This window comes from Artemia sp. Qi Xiang Cuo, chromosome 19, assembly GCF_049724085.1.
Source record: "Artemia sp. Qi Xiang Cuo chromosome 19, ASM4972408v1, whole genome shotgun sequence".
Taxonomy (NCBI): Eukaryota; Metazoa; Arthropoda; class Branchiopoda; order Anostraca; family Artemiidae; genus Artemia; species Artemia sp. Qi Xiang Cuo.
This window is the reverse complement of record NC_142812.1, coordinates 60,190,948-60,215,247: the sequence shown is the minus strand read 5'-3', so window position 1 is coordinate 60,215,247 and position 24,300 is coordinate 60,190,948. Positions and strand designations below refer to the sequence as shown.

The 24,300-nt window shown below is 36.0% G+C and overlaps 1 protein-coding gene across 6 annotated transcripts in view; it reads left to right on the top strand.

Annotated features, from left to right (window-relative positions):
• Esyt2 (extended synaptotagmin-like protein 2) overlaps positions 1-20,398 on the top strand; it is a 234,103-nt gene extending 213,705 nt beyond the window's left edge. For all 6 annotated transcript variants that reach the window (XM_089104783.1, XM_089104781.1, XM_089104780.1 and 3 more), the window contains exons 20-21: positions 2,025-2,168; positions 18,067-20,398. In XM_089104783.1, coding sequence (XP_088960909.1) covers positions 2,025-2,168; positions 18,067-18,144 — 222 coding nt within the window. In that variant the 3' untranslated portion in view covers positions 18,145-20,398. The remainder of the gene's footprint in view (positions 1-2,024; positions 2,169-18,066) is intronic.
• The last annotated feature ends 3,902 nt before the right edge of the window (positions 20,399-24,300 follow it).

The window sequence follows — 24,300 nt, the reverse complement described above, 5'->3', positions numbered from 1 at the left end:
CTAATAATCTTGAAACCACCAAAAGAAATATCTGAAAAAATCGCTGTTTTTAGGTATGAATTGACCTCTGATGGGTCCGAGGGTAAAAAATTTTTATTTTTATTTTGTTGTCCTTGTTTTTTATATAAACCAAAACAAACAAATTGCTATTTTTTGTGACAACCTTTATTAATATTATTAACAAGACATTTAGTTTGAAGGCACGGTTGATTTAAAACAACAAAAAACAAACTATATGCATCCCCATGCTTGGTAAAAAGTACCACTTTCTTGTCTTAGTATTAGAGCATTGGAAAACGAAGTGCTCCAGTTTTCTAGAAAATTGGATGAAAAGAACACGAACGCATTCAAGTTCTATCTTAATAGCTCTTGAAGTTCCCTAAGAAATTCTTTCATCGTTTAACCACTTGATAATCCAAATAGAAAAGCCTTTTCTCTTTCCACGTCCCTATTTGTAAATAAGGATTGACTTGACCTTTTCCAGAACCTCGAGAGGGATTATAGCTACTTTACATTTTTTTAGATATGATTAAAAACTTCCTCAAATTTTAAAGTATATCTTTGACATTTCTAATATATTTTTATCTTCTTGGCAAGGGGTAATCATTTTCCTAGGGACAACAAGACTGAAGAATCCTCTGTTTCCCCATCTTTCCTTGCTACGCGCCTGTATGCAGAGTAACCTCCGCCCCCCACCTGAAATTTCCAAATTATCTGTGTATAATTCGCCGTTTTCCTTGTATATTTCTTCGAGATGAATAAATTTCACCTCCCCCCAACTCTTTTAAAGTATTAAACAGCTTTTTGAATAACAATGTATTCTGTCTTCTATCTTGTGTTAGTATTGGTTCGCGATTCCCATGAGGTTTTTTTTTTTTTACTTATATGATGGCTTTTTTTTATAATATAGCCTATATGTAATAAGTGAGCAAAATATTGAGTCCTGCCACAAACAAATCTGTATAGATTTCCGCGTGGTAGGTCTGTTTGATATGATTTTTTTGTAAACATTGGTCTTTAATAAAAATGAATTTCTCTCTCTCAATAATTGACTAGTAATACAGGGACGAGCTCGGATTACGGAACAAAAGAAGGGTGCAAATTCTATAACTAATTTTTAGACAAATGGATTTCGGCTTATTTGCGTTTCTGGATGTTGGAATTCCTGAAGCACTGAACGAACAATGGCGGAAAATTTTCGTTCTCAGAAGTTGCGGTGAAACATCTCTGGAAGACGGAAATTGTAACGAGAAGCTTGAAATTGCTTTCTTTCAGTTCTTTCGCATCCCGTAAATAATGTCATTTATATTCAAAAAGATGTTCAAGTCTTGCCTAGTTTCTTATCCTCTATCTGAAAATTGTTTATAGTGTTGTTCGAAATGTGGTCGCGTCACCCACCAGTGCCACAGCTGAATCGAATCTTTATCTCCTGACTTGTAAATTTAATAGTTTCTTAGACACATTGTCTTTCTATCTACAAATAAAACGAAATTAAAATATAGAAAGACGAGTATAATATTCTTCTATAAAAAAATTCTTTTCCCTAATAATTAATAAAATCGTGATTATTTCGGCTTCACATCCGGAAGCCTTCATCACCGGAAAAAAACTCTCAAAAAAGGAAAAAAAAAACTAAACTATGTTAAACGAAGTTCTTTTTTTGTCCATGTTCTGTTTAGTATAGATTTTTTTTTTCGTTGATACATGCTTGCGGACGTGAAACCAAAATATTCGGCTCTAATTATTATTAGGAAAAAATTCTACTGTCTTATTTGAAATAGTATACCTGTTTTTCTGTATTTTCATTTTGTTTTATTTGTACGTAAATTAAAATACAATTTAATGGAGAAAATAGCAATTGCAAAGATTCTTCGGGCAACTTTCTCATGAAAAAAGTGGGCGTTTTTCAGTCTAAAATCTAAATCTCTCTCCTTTTTAGTATATTGCTTGACTCGTGTTTTTCTTGTCTTATACCACCTTATTCAGTGTAAATTCGTGACTCTAAGTAATTACTTTCTATTTAGGCCATAGTTGACACCAACAATCCTCACTACGATGAAAGCTTTGAATTTAATGTGTCATTTGCTGAGCTACCGACAAGAACCCTCGAAGTATCAGTTTTAAGCAAGAAGCAGAGTTTCTTTTCCAAAACTCCTCTGATCGGATTTGTAAGATATTTTTTTTGATTAGATGCCAAATTTTCAGAACAATATAACTAGAAATTAAAGGTACTATACCTGTTACCAGCATGCTTCATCTCTCCGCCTTATCGGCATTCTACCTACAACCCACAGTATAAGTATATATGAACAGTAGCGAAAATTCCCATACTCTCCATTAAAGATTTTTGATACATATCAGTCTACACCTCTCTTCATGACTCCGCCTATTCGCGCACGCGCAGTGACAAATATTTAGCACATTATATGCTATGATCTGACTGAATGCCGAGAAGCCACTGAAACTATTGGTGTGACGTACTGGGAAATTCCCAGTCAGTGCGCTATGATGTGTGTCATATTTGAACAAACTTGTCGCTACTGTTCCAAATAAACTTATACTGTGCTACAACTAGAATGCCATGTTTTTGAGGTGCCCGTGAGTTGTTCACATATGACACCTTCTTTGGAATTTAAATAATTTGAAATAATATTGAAACACAGAATATTTTTATGCAGTAATAATATACAAACTGGCCACCAGCGCTGCGCAGTCAGCTAGCATATCTGAGTTCAGATCAATGTATATAAATTTAGACAGTACAATCATTCCCGATCTCAACCATTAGACAAAGCCGGGCCGAGATGCAAGTGCTCTGGACAACATTTAAACAAGTTGAAACATGAGCGATATTAGATTTTTTCACCGGTAGACAAGTCGGATTATAAAAGTCAGATTAATGTTATTATTAGATGTTTTAGAAATTACAAGTTGGTTTCAAAGTCTCAAGTACGGTTTCAAAGGCATTTTGAGAAAAGTTTCTGCCAAAATACGCGCTCCAGGTTAATATAAACTGGACCGCTGATGACAGATTAAATGGGAGGGCCTGTTTGTACCCGCCGATTTTGTACTAGCCAGAAATTAATGAGTTTGATTATACTGTATACATTTATATACAGTGGTTCAGGTATAAAAATTACAAAAAAAGCCTTTAAATTCGTGTTATTTGTATACAACTATTAAGTCTATAACACAGTATAAAGATATAGCAGTAAGTTTACCGCAGATATTTTCTGGCTCTTCATTCTCGGTGCGAACCAACAGCTCCTCCCACTTCTTCTTGCATTAGCGCCTACGAACAGTATTTGATCAGCCATCCGCGGTCCAATTACCCTGGAACGCGTATTTTGGCAGAAACTTTCTCAAAATGCCTTTGAAACCATACTTGAGACTTTAAAACCAACTTGTAATTTCTAAAACATCTAATAATAACATTGCACTACTAATTACCGGTCTTCATATATGTATTGAAATATATTAATTTAAAATTAGTTTCTTCAAAATTAGTTTTCCAACGTTGAAGCCAAGTTTCGCGTACAAGAGAAATCTGACTTGTCTACCTGTGAAAAGATCTAATGTCGCTTATGTTTCTACGTTCTCTGGAGCACTCGCACCTCGGTCCGGGTTTTTATAATGGGTGAAATAGGGAAAGATCATACTGCCTATAATTTATATACTGTGGTCTACAATGAGAAGCTATGAAACATTGCTTGGTCCAGGAATGGAATCTCTGACTAGTTACCTGGGAGTCTGGGGTTCAACTTTCATGCCAGCAGCGATTTTTCCAGTAATTATTATTATTTGGTAACATGGGCGTATAGGAGGGGGAGTTTCTGAAATCCTGTTTTTTTTTGTTTCTGGGCACTTCTTATTGAATTTATCAAATTAAGGTAGTTTTCTTATTATTCTCCCTTCCCCCCCCCCCCATGAAAAAATCTATGTACGTGCCTATTTAGTACACCTACTTTGAAGTAATTGAAAATTAGATGATGGTATAGTTTGATGACAATTTATATACATAAAATTTTATAATTATATATTTTATAATTGTATGCTCATCTTAAATTTTAGTCAACTCTATATCAATTCATAGGGCAACATAGAGTTTACTCGCTGAATTTTTTTTTACAAAATAACCAGTCAGTTTTTAAAAATGGGTATATATTTATCTCTCTAGAAATTGCATTGCCTCGTCGGTTTAGATTTGTCTCTCTGCATTACTTCGTCGGGTTTTAAAATGACGTTTCTTTTTCTCTACAGGAATAAGGAATGATATGATTTGCATGTGAAAAATACGTCACAAAAATATACCAATGTCATTATAGCACACTTTTTAGCACGGAACTATAAGACAGTGATCTCGCTTTTTCTCTATCAACAGGCTCACAGAGACAGGGTTTTTCTGTCGCCTGGATTTCTCCCCCCCCCTTAGAAATGAAAAATACCTTTTTGGGAAGAAATGTCATTGACAATGCCGTTTTTGTTATTTTCATTGAAGAAACTTGAAGAAAAAAGACGATTTTGCCCCCTGCCCAGATTTTGAAAAGTACTGTTTTCTTCTCTTTGGTCTAGCTGTCTTTATTTGAAGCCAAAAGTATTTTAATATGTCAGTTGTTGGCCAATTACCTTATTTTCTGGTATGTTATCTTAAAGTAGCTACGATTATTTTTTGTTTTTTTTTCTTGTTTTCTATATTGTCTGAAAGCTTTATGGGCGGTTTAGTGTTTGTGATATATTTGGTAATGTGGCTCGTAACTTGTAATGGGGCTATGTGAATGGCTTTCGCTGTAATTACATGGCAATAACAATCGAATGTTGTCAGTTTTGTATACTCTCTTTTTCCCTACAATACCATATAAAATTTGACAACCAAAACTTTCAAATAGCAATTTTCTGTTTTGCAATGGGCTGCTTTAAGAAAAAATCTTCACACGACAGTCTTTTGAGTGAAATTCACCCCTTTGGATCTTCTTCCGTGCTCCCCTTATTATTTGAAAGAATGTGATACTACTCGGTCAAAAAGAAAAAAAAAATGAAAATAATTTTGTTTTCAAATGCATTGGAGTGTAGAAAAAATGTCTTGCTACCTAAAAAAAAGTTAAATTTTGTACGACAGGAAATGAAAATGTGGTACGGTTGTGACGTATTTTATAACTATTTTTTGATGAAAGTCTATATATCTTGACAACCCTACGCTTTTATCCTCAGTCTTAAGCGATTTATAATTTCCAAAAAAAAAATTAGAAACAAAAAAACAAATTAGAAAAAAAAGAAAAAAAAATGAAAATAATTTTGTTTTCAAATGCATTGGAGTGTAGAAAAAATGTCTTGCTACCTAAAAAAAATTAAATTTTGTACGACAGGAAATGAAAATGTGGTATGGTTGTGACGTATTTTATAACTATTTTTTGATGAAAGTCTATATATCTTGACAACCCTACGCTTTTATCCTCAGTCTTAAGCGATTTATAATTTCCAAAAAAAATTAGAAACAAAAAACAAATTAGAAAAAAACAAATTAGAAAAAAAAAATTAGATTGTCTTAAAATTCTTAGGCATTTGAAAGTTGAAGTGTTTTGTCTTAATATGTTTTTTTTTTAAATCTTGCCAACACTTATCGCCATTCATGCTTGAAAAGATTGGCGCTGTTCTATTAGCTGAAAAACACGCGAGAATACGAAGATCAGATAAAGTAAAAACCTGTTAGTCTGCAACACGCATTATATATGCACTTTATGTATGCACTTTGGACCTTTCTAAAGCTTTTGACAGTGTAGTCCATAGTCAAGTTTTTTTTCCTTTTTTAATAACGGTGTAAATCTTTCAGTTATTTTTCTTCTTCGTTTTTGGTATGAGAATTCTTTCCTCCGAATTAATAAATCTGGACCTCCGGTTGTCCGTGTACGTCGGGGTGTCAAACAGGGAGGGGTTTTATCACCTAGAATATTCAAAATGTGCATTTCTGATATATTAGATGAAATTAAATCAAATTATTTCATTGGACTCTCAGATGTTTCTTATCTTGCCTATGCGGATGATCTTCTACTTTTGTGTAAAAATAAGCAAGGTCTCTCGTTTATGGTCTCAAAAGTTTCACGTCTATTTTCTAAAATCGGTCTTTCTCTTTATGTTGAGAAATGTGAATTTCTAGTTTTTAATGGTCCAACTTCCTCTAATGCTCCCTTAGTTTGTCGCGGTTTTTCTATACCCTCTGTTTCCGCCTTTCGGTGGTTGGGTATTACTGTAACTAATTCAATTTCTAGCCTACGGCAGTGTACTGTTCGTGATGTTCAAAAGAAAATTCAAATGGGATATTTTAAGATTGTTGCCAATCGAGGGAAGTATAATAGACGTGCACTTGGTAGGCTATATGCTACATTCTGTGATCATGATCATTCTGTCCTTTATCTCTCTTGTCTTTATCCGCTTCTAAAGAAAAAAGATGTTAAGCAGATCTGGTCTTTTTACTTCAGATATTGTAAATATTTACTTTAATCTCCCCCCCCCCCCGGCATAGTAATGGTAAGATCATTCGTAAGTTTGATGTCCCTGATATAACTGCAAAGTTGGCTGTGCTGCATGGAAGGTTGTCGGAATCAGCTTTTTATCGTTTGTCGCATCATCATCCTTTGGCCCGTCCCGTCGGTTAATTTTTGTATTTTTTTTTTATTTGTAGTGTATTTTTTTTGTAGTGTATTTTATTTGTAGTTTATTTCATTTTCTCTTTAGTATCTTTTTTCCTTGTGTTACTCCACAAGTGTCATAACTTGTTATGACGGGGGTTATAAATAAATTATTATTATTATTTCTCGGTGAATCCTATCTGACAGTATGAGCAAGGGGTTTCTCACTCTGGGAACTATATTTAAACTTTAGTTTTTTGGGGTTTAGGGGGGGGGGCCAAAGGTACCTAGGTTAGGATACGTATTCAATATATGCTATGTCTTGCCCCAACCCCTTAATGTGCAAATATATAGCCCAAATTTGTTTCTAAATTATTATATTTTTATCCTATTTTGTTTTATTTCGTTGTCATTAACCAAACTTCAATTCTCGCGTGATTTCCAGCTAATAGAACAGTACCAACAAATTTGAAGAAATTTTATAACTACTCAAGTACCTTTATCATATTTAATTATTCAGTACTGACGCAGTAAGTTGGTGCTACCGCCTTGTGTAAGATACCGGAGCTTTAATTGCGAAAATACGCCCAAGGTACCATTTATCGAACAAAAATGCACCGAAGTTGTGATTCTCCAAATAATTTGCCTTGTAATATGCGATTCAGTTCATAAATGAAGAGTTACAACATGAATGACCACATCAAATTAAAAGAGGCGGGCGACAAATGCTGGAAATGTGACCAGTAATACTAGTGTAAACCTCTGCTGTCACCACTCTGTAAACCTCTGCTGTCACCACTCTGTAAACCTCTGCTGGCACCACTCTGTAAACCTCTGCTGGCACCACTCTGTAAACCTCTGCTGGCACCACTCTGTAAACCTCTGCTGTCACCACTCTGTAAACCTCTGCTGTCACCACTCTGTAAACCTCTGCTGTCACCACTCTGTAAACCTCTATTTAGTTCTTTCTATATGCCCTTTTATAATTGGCAGATGTAATGGTTTACGTAAATTCCAACAATGGACGATAAACTTTGGTGCATGGCCTTTATTAAGTCACATGAGAATACACATAGAGAAAATAAGGTAGCACAAGAACAACTAGCTACGACGAAGCCGAAATATGGACTGCCTTTAGAAATGAACCAAGAATATAACTTTCCTGGAACGGAAGTTCCAGCTATTGTTTGTTCAACCATGCCTGGGAACGGGCCCTGTCCCACGACTAGCTTTAGTCCCGAGAGCCCCCCTAGAATCCTCTCGTTGACACATAAATGCCCAAATAACTAAGAAATGAGATACCCGGAAAAGCTTCTCGAATTGATGTTAAATACTTTACAGATTCTCCCCCCTGTTTTAAGTTAAATTTCCCAAATTTGGCTTATCCCCTTCTCATTAAACCCCCAAACTTTAATTGGATTCAAAACATTTCCTTCCCAAATTATTCACTTCTCGCCTACTAACATTCTACAGCATGAACTAGTAAACAATTACATAATACAAACACTACACAATACTTGCATAAGTAAAAACTTACATAGTATAAACGGACCACACTAACAACAGTAGTCGGAAACTGGATATTTTAACACTTCATTTTTCTTTGTATACTTTAAAATTGACTTGTTTCCCATACCCCTGAATTTGATGAGGACAAGGAAAGTTGGGATTATGTATAAACTTCGGATTAGGGCAAAAGGAATGACCGAGAAAGGCTAATTAATCCTGAAAATATTGGCGACAAATAAATGAAATTGCATAAACTTATAAATAATAAAAAAGATATGTCAACAATCGCAGTTTGATTGGCCTACCGTGCTGCAATGACGTCAAGATATTATTACCAATAAAATCTTCGGGGTTTTATTGCTATGGAACGCCTCGGTTTGGACCTATTTGGGTTTGCTCTAATAACTTGTGTTTCGACAAATGGCAGCACTACTATTGATATGTCTACATAACTATTAGCGCTACGCATTAAAACCATCCCGTGAGGCATCAGAACCATCCCACGAGACCTTAAAACCAGCTCCCTATTCCGGGGTAGCCAAACCGCCCTGCGAGGCATCAGTACCATCTCGCAGTGCAACAAAAAAAATCATCCCGTGAGGCATCAGTACCATCCCACGGGACCTCAAAACCAGCTCCCTTTTCCTGGGTAGCCAAACCGCCCTGCGAGGAATCACTACCATCTCGCAGTGCCTTCTCATTATCAATGAGTCCAAATTTCACCCTCGTCAGCGCAGAAAAAAATTCATCGGAAAAAGAAGACGTGTCTCCTTTCCGCACTATCTGTTTTATCTGTTCATATTGCTTTGCAACCTTGTACGCATCACCTAAACAAAAAAAAATTCTGCACTATTCTCTAACAAATACCGTTTGTAGGACGGTCTGATCCTCTCCTTGAATAAATTAAGAGCAAATCTTCCAAGGACTACACCATCATTCCTGGCTTCTAAGGACACCCTACATGACCGTCCTAATTTTTGCATCCTTCTATAGAATAGATATGCCCTTTCATCCTTAAATTGAGCCACGCCTACAAACTCTGCAACCATTTTGCCTACTATTTTGCCTGGGGCATTTGCTACAAGTAATCCACTTTTAAACTTGACAAATTTATAATCGAGGGGAGTCAAAATAAAAGAAATGGAAATATGCCATTTTCCCTCCACTGTTTTACAAAATCAAAAGCAACCTTTTTGCTATATCCAGTTTCCGCCGGATCGAGAATAGCAATAAAAACTGACATATTGAGATTGCATTTTGAAAAAGCAGTTATTCTAAAAATTTAAATATTTGTTTTAAACACCGTTCTTTAATTACGGAAGCAAAAGTTTGGGCAATAACTTCACTTCTAACAACAAGGGTCTAATAAAATTTACTGGGTTGTTTAGTCGTGTTAAATCACTTACGAAAGATAGTCCGTTCCAAATCCAATTGTAGTTGGTCTCCATTAAATCACTAGCGTCAAATGGAGTCACAATTGAGAATTAATTTTCGATTATCGAATTCAAAATGTTAAATTTTGGTTGGAAACTGTCAAATGTAGATCCCACGTCGACTGTGTAAAATCAGGTAAAAATACCACAAACGTAGAATGGCTAAGCGAAGGTAGAAATCAACCGGAGACTCTCAGTTGTAGAAATTTGAATTAGTAGGTAGAAGCTATCGCGAGGAAATCTATATTAGACATTGTGTAACAGCCTATTTCAAAATGTTCATTTAAAAGAGTGTTTCTCAAGAAGGCGCTTTGAATAGAAGGAAGTTCAATACCTCGTAGCGTTTCAATGTCGTATTAATCAGTCTTTTGCAGTATTTCCAGCTCAATATCACATCAATTTTGGTAGCGGGCGAAATAGCTCTTCAATATGTTGCCAGTATTTAGTGTAAGATGTCATAAGTACTTATAACGGTCACTCAAATGTCACTTGGAGGTTTTCCACTAGTGATACATGCTCCACCAGTTTTAACCGCTTGCCACCACTCTGTAAACATCTGTTCTTACCACTCTATAAACCTCTATTTAGTTCTTTCTATATGCCCTTTTATAATTGGTAGATGTAATGGTTTACGTAAATTCCAAAGATAGACGATAAACGTTGGTACATGGTCTTTATTAAATAACGTGAGAATACACATAGAGAAAATAAGGTAGCACAAGAACAACTAGCTACGACGAAGGCGAAATATGGACTGCCTTTAGAAATGAACCAAGAATATAACTTTCCTGGAACGGAAGTTCCAGCTATTGGTTGTTGAACCATGCCTGGGAACGGGCCCTTTCCCACGACTAGCTTTAGTCTCAAGAGCCCCCCCTAGAATCCTCTCGTTGACACATAAATGCCCAAATAACTAAGAAATGAGATACCCGGAAAAGCTTCTCGAATTGATGTTAAATACTTTACAGATTCTCCCCCCTGTTTTAAGTTAAATTTCCCAAATTTGGCTTATCCCCTTCTCATTAAACCCCCAAACTTTAATTGGATTCAAAACATTTCCTTCCCAAGTTATCCCCTTCTCGCCTACTAACATTCTACAGCATGAACTAGTAAACAATTACATAATACAAACACTACACAATACTTGCATAAGTAAAAACTTACATAGTATAAACGAACCACACTAACAACAGTAGTCGGAAACTGAATATTTTAACACTTCATTTTTCTTTGTATACTTTAAAATAGACTTGTTCCCCATACCCCTGAATTTGATGAGGACAAGGAAAGTTGGGATTATGTATAAACTTCGGATTAGGGCAAAAGGAATGACCGAGAAAGGCTAATTAATCCTGAAAATATTGGCGACAAATAAATGAAATTGCATAAACTTATAAATAAGGGAATATATATGTCAACCATTGCAGTTTGATGGGCTTACCATGCTGCAATGACGTCAAGATATTATTACCAATAAAATGCTCGGGGTTTTATTGCTATGGAACGCCTCGGTTTTGACCTATTTGGTTTTTCTCTACTAACTTGTGGTTCGACATATGGCATTGCTACTGTTTTTATGTAGACATACCTATAAGCGCTAATAATTAAAAACATCCCGTGAGGCATCAGTAACATCACAAGGGACGTTAAAACTAGCTCCCTTTTCCTGGGTAGCCAAACCACCCTGCGAGGAATCAGTACCATCTCGCAGTGCAACAAAAAAATCATCCCGTGAGGCCTCAGTACCATCCCACGGGACCTTAAAACCAGCTCCCTTTTCCTGGGTAGCCAAACCACCCTGCGAGGAATCAGTACCATCTCGCAGTGCAACAAAAAAACATCCTGTGAGGCATCAGTACCATCCCACGGGACCTCAAAACCAGCTCCCTTTTCCTGGGTAGCCAAACCGCCTTGCGAGGAAGCAGTACCATCTCGCAGTGCCTTCTCATTATCAATGAGTCCAAATTTCACCCTCGTCAGCGCAGAAAAAAGTTCATCAGAAAAAGAAGACGTGTCTCCTTTCCCCACTATCTGTTCTATCTGTTCATATTGTTTTGCAACCTTGTACGCATCACCTAAACAAAAAAAAAAATTCTGCACTATTCTGTAACAAATACCGTTTGTAGGACGGTCTAATCCTCTCCTTGAATAAATTAAGAGCAAATCTTCCAAGGACTACATCATCATCCCTGGCTTCTAAGGACACCCTACATGACCTTCCTAATTTGGCATCTTTCTATAGAATAGATATGCCCTTTCATCCTTAAATTGTGCCACGCCTACAAACTCTGCAACCATTCTGCCTACTATTTTCCTGGGGCATATGCTACAAGTAATCCACTTTTAAACTTGACAAATTTATAATCGAGGGGAGTCAAATAAAATAAATGGAAATATGCCATTTTCCCTCCACTGTTTTACAAAATCAAAAGCAACCTTTTTGCTGTATCCAGTTTCCGCCGGATCGAGAATAGGAATAAAAACTGACATATTGAGGTCACAATTTGAAAAAGCAGTTATTCTAAAAATTTAAATATTTGTTTTAAACACCGTTCTTTAATTACGGACGCTAAATTTTGGGCACTAGCTTCACTTCTACCAACAAGGGCCTAATAAAATTTACTGGGTTGTTTAGCCGTGTTAAATCACTTACGAAAGATAGTCCGTTCCAAATCCAATTGTAGTTGGTCTCAATTAAATCACTAGCGTCAAATGTAGTCACAATTGAGAATTAATTTTCGATTATCGAATTCAAAATGTTAAATTTTGGTTGGAAACTGTCAAATGTAGATCCCACGTCGACTGTATAAAATCAGGTAAAAAAAAAACCAAACGTAGAATGGCTAAGCGAAGGTAGAAATCAACCGGAGATTCTCAGTTGTAGAAATTTGAATTAGTAGGTAGACGCTATCGCGAGGAAATCCATATTAGGCATTGTGTAACAGCCTATTTCAAAATGTTCATTTAAAAGAGTGTTTTTCAAGAAGGCGCTTTGAATAGAAGAAAGTTTAATAGCTCGTAACGTTTCGATGTCTTATTAATCAGTCTTTTGCAGTATTTGCGGCTCAATATCACAGCAATTTTGGTAGCGGGCGAAATAACTCTTCAATATGTTGCCAGTATTTAGCGTAAGATGTCGTAAGTACTTATAACGGTCACTCAAATGTCACTTGGAGGTTTTCCACTAGTGATATATGCTCCACTAGCCTTAACCGCTTGCCACCACTCTGTAAACCTCTGCTCTCACCACTCTATAAACCTCTATTTAGTTCTTTCTATATGCCCTTTTATAATTGGCAGATGTAATGGTTTCCGTAAATCCCAAAGAAAGACGATAAACGTTGGTACATGGCCTTTATTAAATAACGTGAGAATACACATAGAGAAAATAAGGTGGCACAAGAACAACTAGCTACGACGAAGCCGAAAGATGGACTGCCTTTAGAAATGAACCAAGAATATAACTTTCCTGGAACGGAAGTTCCAGCTATTGGTTGTTCAACCATGCCTGGGAACGGGCCCTTTCCCACGACTAGCTTTAGTCCCAAGAGCCCCCCTGGAATCCTCTCGTTGACACATAAATGCCCAAATAACTAAGAAATGAGATACCCGGAAAAGCTTCTCGAATTGTTGTTAAATACTTTACACTAGACAACGCCTACCTTTTTCTTCAAAAGAATGAATGAATATATCAAAAGCTTCAACTTCAATAAGGTAATCGACGAAGTAAGGTTTGATATTGAGCCTTTGACTTCTGATTCAAACTGATGAATTTGAAGAAACTTTAACGACTGAGCTTGTTTATTTATTTATTTTAACCCGTTTGTAAATAAAAAAAAAATCTTTTTTTATTTAAACCTTAGCCCTCTGCAAGAATTTGAGCGGACTGAATTTTGTCATGTGCAATTATCAGGCTTATTCCTGTATATTACTAAGAATGTGCATTGTGCACAGTAGCAATGTGCATACTAGCATTTTATTTTTACCTTAGCCCGCCAAAAATTTGAGCTGACTGAATATTGTCATTTGCAATTATTAGGCTTGTTCGTGTGCATTGCTGCATTATTTTAATAAAGCAGCTTCTCACAAATACTAAAAGATGTGCGATCAAAGATGCTAGACCCCCAATATCGCCCCCTCCCTCGTAAAACAATAGCTAATCTTTATCGAGATAATTAAAACCTCCCTGACAAGGTAATCTTCAGTTAAAGTGCCCATGGTACTCCCATAGTTCTATTATCTGAATAGATACCAGATAATATAGAATTAACAATTTATTACGCGAGCTGGCAAACAGCCAATTATTGATAATAGTGGAAATAGAGACGCAGGCCTAAAGTGCCTGCTTTAAAAACCTTAGGAACGTTTATTGGCATCACGGAAGCAAGGGCTAGATGAGCTCGGCAGGATGCACGTCGTCTGTAGTCTGATATAAATTGATACGTCTGGGGGTCAGGGGTGCTAATCCAAGAAATTTAGGGGGGCAAGCATTTTTCTTCAATTTTTTAATTAGAATACAAAAAAGAAGCTTTTCAAAACTAGGGGTGTGAAGTTTTTTTATTTTTTTCTTTTTTTTTTCAATGAAAATACACAAAAAATTTAATTTTTCAACATCTAGGGGAACAATAACCCCTGCCCCATGGTTGCCCCTGCTGTGGGCACTCCGTGACTTCCAGTTGTGGCAAACTATTCAAAATGGGATACTTCACTAGCTACACTTATTGAAGAGAAACTTTCTGGAACGTGATTGTAATTAGTTTTCATTCCAGTCTAATATGAATGTATTAAAAGTGTGACATTTTTGACAGGCTATCAAACATCATGTATCAAGTTTCAATTCCCCTTGGAGCCTTGTTTAACTTAATCATGATGAAATTTCTTTCTTAATAGCTTCCTTGGAAGTCGTCGTATTCTTTGACATGTTAATAATTGTCTTTGGATATAAACTCGTTTTCTGAAATGACACCAGCAAAGAATACGTCACGAAACCGTAACTGGCGTACCTCTGTGGGCGTACTCCGTTGAGGTACGCCCAAGATCGGTGTGGGAGGAGAAGGCATGTCCACGGAATTTTCTGGGGGAGGGGACAGGGATGTATTCAGGATTTTTGTTCGGTGGGTATTTTTGTTGGGGGGGGGGGGGGGTCTAAATGACTTTACAAAACGCAACAAAAATTTGTTTGCACGCATTTTTGTTACTTTTGTACCGGTCGGATAAATATTTCAGGATTTCAAACTAGGATACCCTCCCCTGAATACAGCCCTGGGAGGAGATATATTGAATGGGTACAACTAAAAAAAACGAATTTAATGGGACAATATAGATCTTCATACCTCGGGGGTGGGTGCGATGGAAATGTCATTCTTTCCAGTTTACAGGAGCCCGGGTAGGAGGTTGTATTTTGAAAGGAAAACAATATATCAAAACAGAGGGGATGAACTAAATCAAGACTTTACTGGGAAAAAGAAGAAATAGGGACATATAAAGAGGAGGCTGGGGGAGGGGGCATGTAAGAAGGATTTATAAACGTGACATCCTCTTCGGAAAAATACAAGATTTTGTATACTTGTATTTCGGGACTTGGAACCTCTGCTTCCAGGTGGTCCAGCTAGCTGAATCTGATGATGTAAGCTTTATGCTTATTGCACTGCTGTTTGGGAGTGTTTTCCCTACTGTCAAATGTCATGCAAATGTATGTATGTTATAAGCTTTCGATAGATAAATTTAAAATTAATGTATATTACATATTTTTTTGTAATAATGTGTGTAGCTTGCGTTTACACAATTTACACATATATTCGACGTAACAAGTAGATTTATTGATGTATATCATGTTATCAAATTTCGACATTTTCTATAGGACTTATATATTACTATCGAAACTTGAAGTCTCGAAAGTTGTTTTTTGGGGGGACGGTCAAAAGGCCCCTTCTTTTCTCTGCAGGAAGCTGCCGAGTCTGGGGAGGAGGTTGTTTTTAAAAAAAATGAAGATCACATAAAAAAAGAGACTATAAAAATAAGATTTTACCTTAAAAAAAAAGAGAAAAAGGGAAAGAAGAAGGGGGATAGGCCAGATCAGTTTGAGTTAAAATTTTACAGATTTTTTTTGTGGGTAACATATTATATGAAAAATTTAGGTTTTAAATTTATCAGGAACTTCGTTTCAAGGCGCAACGTCTTTCCTAAAATGTCTGAGTTGCAGTTTCCGAAAGTTTAATGCTCGAAGCATATCATGGTCACACCTGTCGATGATAAAGCCACGATTTATGAATGACAACTTTTTTTTCTCTCTATTTTACCAGCTGTATTTCAGAAGCAGGAAATTAAAATGGCAAAAATCTGTTTGAAAAGCTTGTGTCAATACTGTTTTGTTCCCGTTTATTCTACACTAATAGTATATCGTTAGAAGTTTTGCCAGACTCAAGTTACAGACAGAAAAACTGCAGTTCCAAACTTCTGTTCTTTTATATTTTCAAAAATTACGCCTAAAATCTTTGCTCTGATTGGCTAATCATTCTCTTCATATGATTGCGAGGTCTGTAGATGGCGGAAGGGGATCTATTCACCTTTTCAAATTCCCTTAATTACTTTCACGGATTATTGGACTCTCTATATTCCAAAAATATCTGCAAGCTGATAACAATCAATTCGATGCTAGTAATACTGTCGTTTCTTTATGATCTTTGCCATCAACTTATAAATCGTATCTTACAAATCATTGGAGAGGGAGTAATTAATTAAATCAAAATATGAAAACTTTTTGATGTGATATTTTTTGATGTGACAATTAATGAAAGCAAATAAATGACAATAAATGGAATTTTCGATTGATGGCAGAAATTTTTCAATCTCTTAAAATCATATATTTGATGCCTGGAATATGAACATTATTCAACTCGAGAATATAAGAACGAGATGCATAATTGACGCCTGTCATTTTGGATTTATCGATACGGCAAATATGGCTCCGGCGGGTCATTCCGCATCACGTAACTATTCAAGGACCTTCACGGTGGTGTTTCCTTTAATATGAATTTAAAGGTCGTATCAGTTGATTACCGGGAGGTGCTGACATGTTTTTATCTCATGAGTACTCTTCTATTCTATAGTCCGTTCAGACACACCGGGAAACACTCAAAAAGCGATTGGTACAATGTAAAAATTGATCGGTTTTTCCCATAGTACCATGGGCGCCCATAGGGGGGGGGGGCTCCGGCCCCCCCCCCTGGCTGAATGATGCTGCCTTATTTTTATATTTTTGTTCTGAGATTTCTATTATATAGCATTAAAAGTACCAATTCGACAAGGTTTGCCCCCCCCCCTGGAATTCAGCTTATGGGCGCCCGTGCATAGTACCGATCGGTTTTGGGGCTAGGAATTTTTTTCTAGTTTCTCTGTGGTACCGATCGTTTTTTTGTGTGTCGTCAAGAAAAAACGAGCAAGCATTTTTAAAGTGGAAAGTATGTCAATAGTTAAGTAAGCGAAAGTTCGAGATTTAGTGGTTCTTTGCTTTGGTAGATGAACTACACACAACAGCACAACTGCAATACACAACTACATACAACTGCAACAGCACAAAATGCAAGAGATGCTGCAGATTCTGAATCTGAGGTACCTGACGACATGTTTTTACAATTATTCTGCATATTAGATAGATAGATAAATAAGTGTATATTAAAGCATTTTTTCCAAGTGTTAAATGTTTTTTTTTTCAATTACCGTTTTTCCAAGTATTAAGTACTATTATTAGGTTAATGTAGTGTTTCATTTAAGTGTTTTATGATGATCGCTGATCAAAGTTTATGTTATTTATGCCTTTCATTTATGTTATTGTACTGTGTTCATTTTTCTATCTATCTAATATGCATAATAATTGTACCAAACACATTTTGCATGCAGACCCGCTATACTTTATCCCCCCCCCCACCTAATTTGCAAGTCTATAGTCCAAATTTATTTCTAAAGTAACGAAGAAACTAACGAAAAAACCGGCTTGTTCTCGAATTTTACACAGCGTAAACTTGAGTGAGTGGTGCATAATACACAAGTACCAAAATTCCTTCCCCCTACGGAAAAAAAAAAAACTTAAATAAAATTCTCAAATTTTGAAAGCCTTATTTTCCGCGGGGGGGGGGGGTATTTCCCGTGGGGTATTTTCCGGGGGATAATCGCCGGGGGGGGGGGTAAATGCTGGCCACCAGATATATATATATATATATATATATATATATATATATATATATATATATATATATATATATATATATATATATATATATATATATATATATATATATATATATATATATATTCAAATATGTGTATAATTCTGAGTTTAGAAACACAGATTTTTTTTGGTTTTGCAAATTATTTTTTGAGTTTAAATTAGCTAGGCTGGTAAATTTTGCTCCGTTTTTAGAAGCTGGTTGTTATATTGCAATTGATATTGTCTTAGCGTATGGATTACTAATTAATTTTTGACATGGCCTTTTGTTTTTCAGACTAAGGTGGACTTGAGTGACTTTGACTGGCAAAATTCCGTTACTGATTGGTTCGATCTTGGCCCTGGAAGTGACTAATTATCCTCTTTACCAACTTTTTGCTTCATCTCTTTTATTTGTGAAAGTCAGTCAAGTTGAAACGTTTGCTTAACTGAAAATGTATTCGAATTCATTTGGTTTAGGACTTGATCACAAAGCTTTATTTCTTTGCTTTTTTCCTTTCTTACTCTTATGCCCGGCTGTGACAATGGAACATTAAATAGTTAATTTTTATCAGGGGTGCTAATTAGGAAGGGGCAGATTCTACACCCCCCCCCTCTGGATTTTGGAAAATGCCGGAATTAACATTGTCATTGAAAACAATGGAAAAGTATAATTTCGAAGTCTAACTCCAGTCCCTCCTCCCCTCTGAATTTCGATAAATGCGATTCTTTGCATGATTCATTTAAAAAAAATTAGTTTTTGATTTTACTTAACTTTTTATTCCAGTTTCAACACGGAAGATAGTCACTGTACGACCTTGAGTTTAATATTATTTAACCAAGCAGAAAAGAAAACAACAAAAAGAGAACCAAAAAAAGTTTAAAGTTAAAAAAAGGTTTAACCAAACATCACAAAGAAAAGTTTAAAGAAGGATGCTTCCAACAAAATTAGAATCTTGTAGATACGACCTTGAGTCGAGTGTGTTTACCTGGGGATAACCGTGAATGTAATTAGCCAAATAAGAAAAGAATAGAAAATAAGCTTTTAAATAAATAAAAAAGCTTATTGCAATAAAAGACTAGCTAAGAAAACTTCCGAAAAAACTGAGAACATTTACTGCATACTATACTCTTAGTAAAACCTTGAGTTTAGTGTGTGTACATGCGGACGACCTTGAGTTTACGTATTTGAGTTACGTATTGAGTTTACGTATATTTAGCCAAAAATAGAAAAAAATGAGGAAGAGACTTTAGCTAAATGAAAAAGCTTATGACAATTTAGATACATGACAATTTGACAATATGACAATTTGACAATTACAATTTAGATACAACCTTGAGTAGAGTATGCTTGGCCAAAAAATAAAAGACCAAAGAAGAAGGCTTTCAAAAAAAGAAAGCTTATTATATATCAAGCTCGGAATAAGACTTTCAATTAACTGTCTTTACCCGGGGACGATCTTGAGTTTAAGCATGTTTAGACCAAAAAAGAAAGACTAAAGAATGAAGCTTCAAAAGAAGAGAAAGGTTGTTATATATTAAACCATACATTAATGAATTCGGATACATAAAATGTCGGAAAAGTTTGGATATACAAAATCTTATGTCTTTTTTCGTGTTTTGTATTATTCTTGTTGATATTGTAAAGCCAGCTTTAAAACAGCGATTGCAGCTATTACAAATGGTATGTTCGTCGAATGGTATGTTTGGTATGGTATGAATGGTATGTTTGGTCTTTAATGATTTGAGTTATTGTTTATATTGCTTCAGTTTTTAAAGGGAGTCATTTTTATGTTCAAAGCAAAAGGAAGTATGTTCAAAAGGAAGTTGGAATATGTCGACTGGTGCAGAGTTTTTCTTAAAATAAGTGACATAGAACTACCTTTAAAAAGGTAAAAAGATAAACAAATAAAAGATATTTCATTTTAAGATGATCTAAGGCTACAATTAAGAAGTATACTTTTTTTAATTGGAAGCCCCGGAAACTGATAGATAATTTCAAAATTATCTCTTTTTTGTGGTAATTTGTCATTATTTTTTAAATCTAAGAATGATAACGTTAAATCTGCCATTGCGGCTATTACCTTTACTATGCTTTCTTTGTTTTCTTTTATGAGTTAAATTATCATTAATATTACTTTTTTGCTTTTTTGCTTTTACGTAGAAGGAGTCAATTGAACAAATAATTATAAAGAAAATGGCATATATACACCATAACCATAACCAGACCAGACGACTTTTTGACATCTTTAAAGACTACGCGCTTTTAATACTACAATCAAAAATGCAAATTAGCCCTCTTAAAGTTAAGTAAAAAAATGATGTCTATTTCTTATATTTTCGGTATTTTAGAACAACGTGCCAACACTAGTTATTTCTTTTTCAATTAAGCTTTTAGAATATTGCCATTTTTTTGTAATTTTTTGTTGATGGCGGCAATAAATTCAATTTAACTAATAATTAATTAATTACAATTAATTCAATTAATTGTTCAAAAGAATATGAAAAAGTGGCAATATTTTCAAACGATATATGTCTGATTAGCAGCTAGTCCTGGTGAAGGATCTGAACTTTATTTGTTATTTTATGCACTCTTTTTTCTGTATTAAAAATAAACGCTATTAACCCGACTGTCTGTGTTCTACTTTGATCAAGTTTGCTGAGGATTTTCCAAATAATTTTTATCCTAGACCTTAGACCTTAGCTCCTTCTGCACCGCCAGGGGCTACATTTACGTCAGTGAAGACCCTACAACCATCTCATAGACGTACAAGATTGGCTTCTCACTCTGGATTACACTTGTGTGGGTGTTCTGTCTCTCTCGTGGGTAGCCTGTCTGTTTCACAAGATTTATCTCACCTTGGACCTTAGCCCGTCCGGTACCTCTCGAATAGGTGACCCGTCTCGCTCGTGGCTGGCCTTTCTTTCTCACAAGATTTACCTCACCTTGGACCTTGGTCCTGCTGTGTCTCTTGTACAGGTGGCCTGTCTGTCTCACAAGATTTACCTTACCTTGGACCTTGGCCCTGCTGTGTCTCTTGTACTGGGGGCCTGTCTGTCTCACAAGATTTACCTTACCTTGGAATTTAGCTCCTCCTGTACCTCTCGTGTGGTCTCTTGTACCTCTGTACCTCTCCTGTCTCTCTTATCCGTTTGCTTTCAAAATGTGTTTTTCGGCTTTACTGTCGTCTTGTGCCGTCTTATTGCACTTGAAAAGCATGTTTGGCGGTCTGGATGCTGGAATGTGAGTCACATGATGCACCACCGTGAAGATGGCACCACCATCTTCACTGTCTGACAACGTCAGATACCTCTGTCTGGCTCGTGTATTTGCCCATTACCAAGTTGGCTATTCTATCCGTTTGTTTAATGTTTAGTATCCTACGCCGGTAGTTATTTTCATATAACTACTATACTATAGTGAGAATTTCTTCCTTTCATCTGTAAGTTTTAGGTACTCAACTGCATATGTCAGGACCGATAGAACTTTGCCACAAACAATGAATCTGGCTGACCTTTAGACCCGTGAGAGTCGTTGGAATGCTGAGCTTGCCTAGTCTATTCCGTTTTTCAGCTGTTTCTCAAAATCGAAAGTATTATAACCGTAAATTATTTCTATAGTTTAGTTTAGATACTTTGTCTTACTATACATTAGATTCGAGGTGCTTTTGCCTGTGATTAAATAAAAAAACAGTCTTTTTAACTGAAAGTAAGGAGCGGCATCAAAACTTGAAACGAACATAAATTATTCCGTATATGAAAGGGGCTGTCCCCTCCTCAACGCCTCGCTCTTTACGCTAAAGTTAGACTCTTTCTCACAACTCTATTAAAAAAAAAAAAAAAAAAAAAAAAAAAAAAAAAAAAAAAAAAACAAGGGAGAAGAAAGCTAAACATATTTGATGGGAAACAGCCTGGGAGGTTTAGCTTTCCTTTGAAGGTGTAGTTGTCTTTGGTAATCAACATATTGTAGGTGATTAATTTCCCCAGACGAAAAGTGTTGAAAAATTTAACTATTAGTTTCGCTTCTTTCCACGGTTCAACGTGGCGACACTGACGAAAATATGGTACTGCCCTAAAATTTTCATAATTTGAAACAACCAAAAGAAAAATCTTAAAAAAACTTGGTTTTCAGGTATGAATAGACCCAAGATGGGTTCAGGGACCTAATAATTAAAAAAATAATTTTTTTTAGTGTTGATACCATTGGGACTTTAAAAACCCGTTTTTTTGTTACTATGGGCCGTGAATAGCCGGTGGAATAAGCAAAATGTTTTCTTTGATATCTTGTTTAAGAAATCCAAAATAAAACTAAGTCCCCCCTCCCTTGCCTAGATTTTAAAAAATCTGATTTTCGGTATTTTTTTACAAAATTGAAAAAAAAATTAGCCCCATCATACGTTTTCGTGAATTGGTCCCTCTTTTTAGACATATCGGGTATTATCGGTTATCATTTACCTTTTTTCTAATGAAAACTACCTGCGGGATACTGTCCCTGTGTTGTCTGAAAACTCAGAGAGAAACAATTGCCTTGGCGGGATTTAGCAGCTAGGATATCATCAAAGAAGAACCGTTTATTACAAAAGGACAAAATACAAATTTAAAAATAAATTAAATGTGTACAGCTCTCATTTCAAAGTGTTTTGTCAGTATACAGCCCTATAAAGCCCGTTTAGGCACTTAAGTAGGATAATTTTCCGAGGGGGTGGAATAAATACACGATCATTGGAGCAGTAAGTGGTAAGATATTTGGATAACTTAGGACTTCGGGAAATAGGAAAGCTTAGGCCCCAAGGTTTCACCCTTTGTATGTCCCTGCTTCAATTATTTTATTTTTCTTAGAAAAATAATTCATTTTAGAGAAGTATGGTAACCTACAAGATCATTCCCTGGGAGATAATGGAATAAAAAATGTATAAGAAATCACTATATGAACTAACATAGCTAGGGCGAGAAATCGCCAATCATAGGCAGCGCAACAGCGCTGCCTATTTGAAGAACGGTGTTGGCAGAATGTATTATCATTTTTTTATATTTATTTTTTTTCTTTAGACCAGGGTACTTCGTATCGAAGGAGTTGTCGTAGAAACTTCGAAAAGGGCTCATTCGATTGGAAATTGGAGTGGCTTGTGCCCTTTGTAATAGTCGAAAGTGATTGGAAGGCAACTAACACCCTTCTACGCCCACTATTTCCCCAAACACATCCAATCAAAATTTTAAGATAGCCATTTTGTTCAACGTAGTTGAAAGTTCTGAAAAGTGGGTCTTTTTGGATGATACCCCCCTCCCACAGCCCTCAGGGCAAGGATTATAAGTTATGCCCTGGGGGCATATAAGGTTTTCATAGAAAGCGTTGTCGTAGAAACTTCAAAATGGGCTCATTCGATTGGAAATTGAAATGGCTAGTGCCCTTTTAATAGTTGAAAACGATTGGAAGGCAACTAACACCCCTTCCACGCCCATCATTTCCCCAAACACATCCAATCAAATTTTGAGATAGCCATTTTGTTCAACGTAGTTGAAAGTTTTGGAAATTAGGTCCTTAAGGATGACACCCCCCCCCCCTCCACAGCCATCAGGACAAGGGTTGTAAGTTATGCCCTGGGGGCATACAAGGTTTATATAGAAAGCGTTGTCATTGTAACTTCAAAAAGGGCTGATTCGATTTGAAATTGAAATGGCTAGTGCCCTTTTTAATAATTGAAAGTAATTGGAGGCAACTAACCCCCCTCTCACGCTCCCCATTTCCCGAAACACATCCAATAAACATTTTCAGATAGCCATTTTGTTCAACATAGTTGAAAGGTCTGGAAATTATGTTTTTATTAATGACAACCCTCCCCCATAGCCCTCAGGACAAGGGTCGTAAGTTATGCCTTTGGGGCATTTACCGTTTTTATAGAAATTTTTGTCGTAGTACCTTCAAAAAGGGCTCATTTGATTGGAAATTGATAGGACTAGTGCCTTTTTTATTAATCGAAAGTTATCAGAGGGCAAATGTCTCTCCATGTCTATCATTTCCTCAAACACTTCCAATAAAAAATTTCGATATAGCCATTTTTTTAAGCCTATCAGAAAGGTATGGAAATTATGTCTCTGAGGATAAAAAATCCCCCCCCCCCAGCCCTCAGGGCAAGGGTTGTAAGTTTTGCCCTTGGGACATATAGGATTGTTTATAGAAAGTGTGGTCATATATACTTCAAAGGGGGCTCATTGGATTGGTAATTAGACGCTCTAGTGCCATTTTTAAGAGTCAAAGTAATCAGAGGGCGGCTACCCTCTCCCCCCTACACACACGTCATATTGTCCCGAAATGCCTCTAATAAAAAATTTTGAAATAGCCATTCTATTCAAAATAGTCTAAATATCTTATAACAAGGCTTTTAGGGTTGAATCAAACCCCAGAGACAAGGGTTGTAAGTTATACCCACGGGGTATTGAAGGTTTTTATGGAAGGGATGGTTGTTTAACTTCAGAAGAGGCTCAGTCTTTCTCCCTGGAAAAGACTATGTCAATATGAAATGAACAGAAATTA